Raw genomic sequence first — 2,425 nt, forward strand, 5'->3', positions numbered from 1 at the left:
TATTTTGATATGATCTATTGAAAATTATACATTTCACATTCTTTATTGTTATGTATTGATGATTATAGGTTGTTACAAAACCATTAGACAATTAGTTTGGTTTCACATATAACACTATCAAAACCATTAAACCATACTTATGGTTTCAGTAATAGTTTTTATTTAAAACCATTTAAAAATAATACCTGGACAATTATATTTATTTTATTTACCATTTGACAATTATTTTTCTTTCACATACAAGTCTATTTAAATGTTTATCACATTTGTTTTATTACAAAATCATTAGAACCATGTACCAATAATAATTTCATTTAAAACCATTACACCCTTATCTTGGTTTTACATAGAACACTATCAAAACCATGAAACCATACTTATGGTTTCAGTATTCCATACCCCTAAGTTTGTTTCAATTCATCAAAATTCATAAACATCTTTATACAAAAATTCATCTTAAACTTGATACAAATCCAAAAATTCATAAACATCTTTATACAAACTCAATAAAAAAAAAAAAAACATTAACACTAATCCGGTGTTAGCTTTTGAAGCAATTCTTCATAGTATGAAGTTGTTGCCTTCTCCACATAGTTTCTTTTGCTATTGCTTGAGTCGCTCAATATTGTTGAACAAATTCCAATTCTCAAATCCATACTTTTTGCAACCCTGCCATTCTTCCCATGCTTTCTCGTTTTGGACCAATCTTTGAAATATTCTATTTCGGTATTGCCACCATCCCATTCAGCAAGAAACTTCATGCAAAAGACTCCACAACTGTCTTTATCACATTGATTAGGCATCTTTGGTGTTTCCCACTTAAATGTGCTAAACTGGAAAGGCATTGTGATTTTTCTTTTCTTATACAATTCTGTCACAAATGCTTCCACCTCCTTCAGCCATACATCAAACATCTTCTTGTACACAATCGCTTCGCCATTCTTCATGTTCAATGTCTCTCCTTTCAAGCTGTTCCGGAATTGAAATTTTTGGCTCTTGAGATTCACAACGAAGCATACATAATGAAAACCCGGATTCCCAATTAGTGCTGGCGTCATGATCTATTTCATCAGTAAAATAATCAACACCATATAAGTCAAACAATCAATCTCTGCAGAAATTTTCAAAACTAAATTGAGCTGAGTCTTACATATTCTAGACTTGTAGGGTCAATAGCCTTCCAATCCATGTATTTGAACTTTTTCAGTCTTTCAATGAATCTTTTACATGCAACTGAGTTTGTTATATCTAGGGCATCAGGTCTTTCCAAGTCAACCTATTTATATAAAATGACTAAAATCAATTCCAAAAAGACCTAAACAGTATGTAAACTTTTAACATTAATGGAATGTAATGCATACATAATTTATGAATGGTGTAACCAGTCTTGTCATTTTTTCATTTGGTTGACTCCAATTCAAGCAATTGACCCATGCATTTATCACGAAGCATGACACCCATTCATCTTTTTGAAGTGACCACAAGTCTCTCCTTTGTAGAGTGAAAGCATGAGCCTTGTTATCCGAGCAGTACAAAATCTCCTCCCTAAATTATTATAAAACATTTAGGATTTGTACTACTAGAATATTATCTGAGATTACAAGCTGTATGTTATCACGATTTTGGGGTATCAAGTCATTAATTAGGCTTGAACCTTTCAATCTTTGATATTCTCTATTTTTTCTTGGGAAGGGTAAAATTGAGAAAACCCTTAGAAACTCTAAGTTCGGGGGTCGTTTTCGTTACGCGAAGGTGTTAGGCACCCGTAACGACTATAGTACTCTATAGGAACCGCTTTCCTAGCTTTATGTCTACGCTTTATTTTTATGCTTATTTATCGAAAAGAAAGTTTATTTAGTTCAAGAATGGAGGGAGGAAATGTTTGAGATTTTATTTTATTGGACTTGGAGAGGTTTTGACCTCTTGCCTACATACCCTTTTAAGGGATCAAAATTCCATGTAGTTCTCTCTCAAAAATATTTTTGTGTGTTTCAATTGATTTTAAGTTTTAAAAAATGGTTTTAAAGAAGGGAAAGAGGCTGTAAAGGCATGAGAGAAGAAAATGGTGAATGGTTGGTTCAATTATTAAAAAAAGTCTAAGTTGGAATTAGAGTTCATTTGAGTTTTTCTTAAGAAAATAAAGGGAAAATTTAATGGAGTTTTGACTCCAAGGTTTATTAGGAAAAAAAATTTCAAGTGATGGAATTTGCTTATTTTAAAAAAGAATATTTTCCTAAGTATCGCGTTCCCTAAGCATACATCTAAAGCGGTAAATCATCATACAACGTGTGTGCGTGTCGGTGCTTGTGTCGGTGTACATCATTAGAGTCCATTGTCCGTTACATTGGCCCTAGTTTACATTCTATGGTCTTGCAAGAAATTAAAAAAGAGAAATTGAAACTACCTAAATTTACATGCCAACTTT

The 2,425-nt window shown here is 32.2% G+C and overlaps 1 protein-coding gene across 1 annotated transcript; it reads right to left on the reverse strand.

Moving 5' to 3' along the window:
• Positions 1-491: 491 nt before the first annotated feature.
• Positions 492-1,238, reverse strand: LOC120580707 (uncharacterized). Its single transcript, XM_039834796.1, has 2 exons — positions 1,151-1,238; positions 492-1,061 (listed from the first exon to the last, which is right to left on the reverse strand). Exons 1-2 carry the CDS (start codon positions 1,187-1,189, stop codon positions 531-533), a joined length of 570 nt encoding a protein of 189 aa, XP_039690730.1. The 5' UTR covers positions 1,190-1,238; the 3' UTR covers positions 492-530.
• Between the last annotated feature and the right edge of the window lie 1,187 nt (positions 1,239-2,425).

The sequence above is a fragment of the Medicago truncatula genome, chromosome 5, assembly GCF_003473485.1.
Source record: "Medicago truncatula cultivar Jemalong A17 chromosome 5, MtrunA17r5.0-ANR, whole genome shotgun sequence".
NCBI classification, from domain to species: Eukaryota; Viridiplantae; Streptophyta; class Magnoliopsida; order Fabales; family Fabaceae; genus Medicago; species Medicago truncatula.

Excerpts from the sequence above, each read along its gene's own strand:
- LOC120580707 (XM_039834796.1), bottom strand. The coding sequence starts at position 1,189 with ATGGATTGGAAGGCTATTGACCCTACAAGTCTAGAATAT. Across the intron at positions 1,062-1,150 it reads ACCCTACAAGTCTAGAATAT|ATCATGACGCCAGCACTAAT; the intron begins GTAAGACTCAGC and ends CTGATGAAATAG.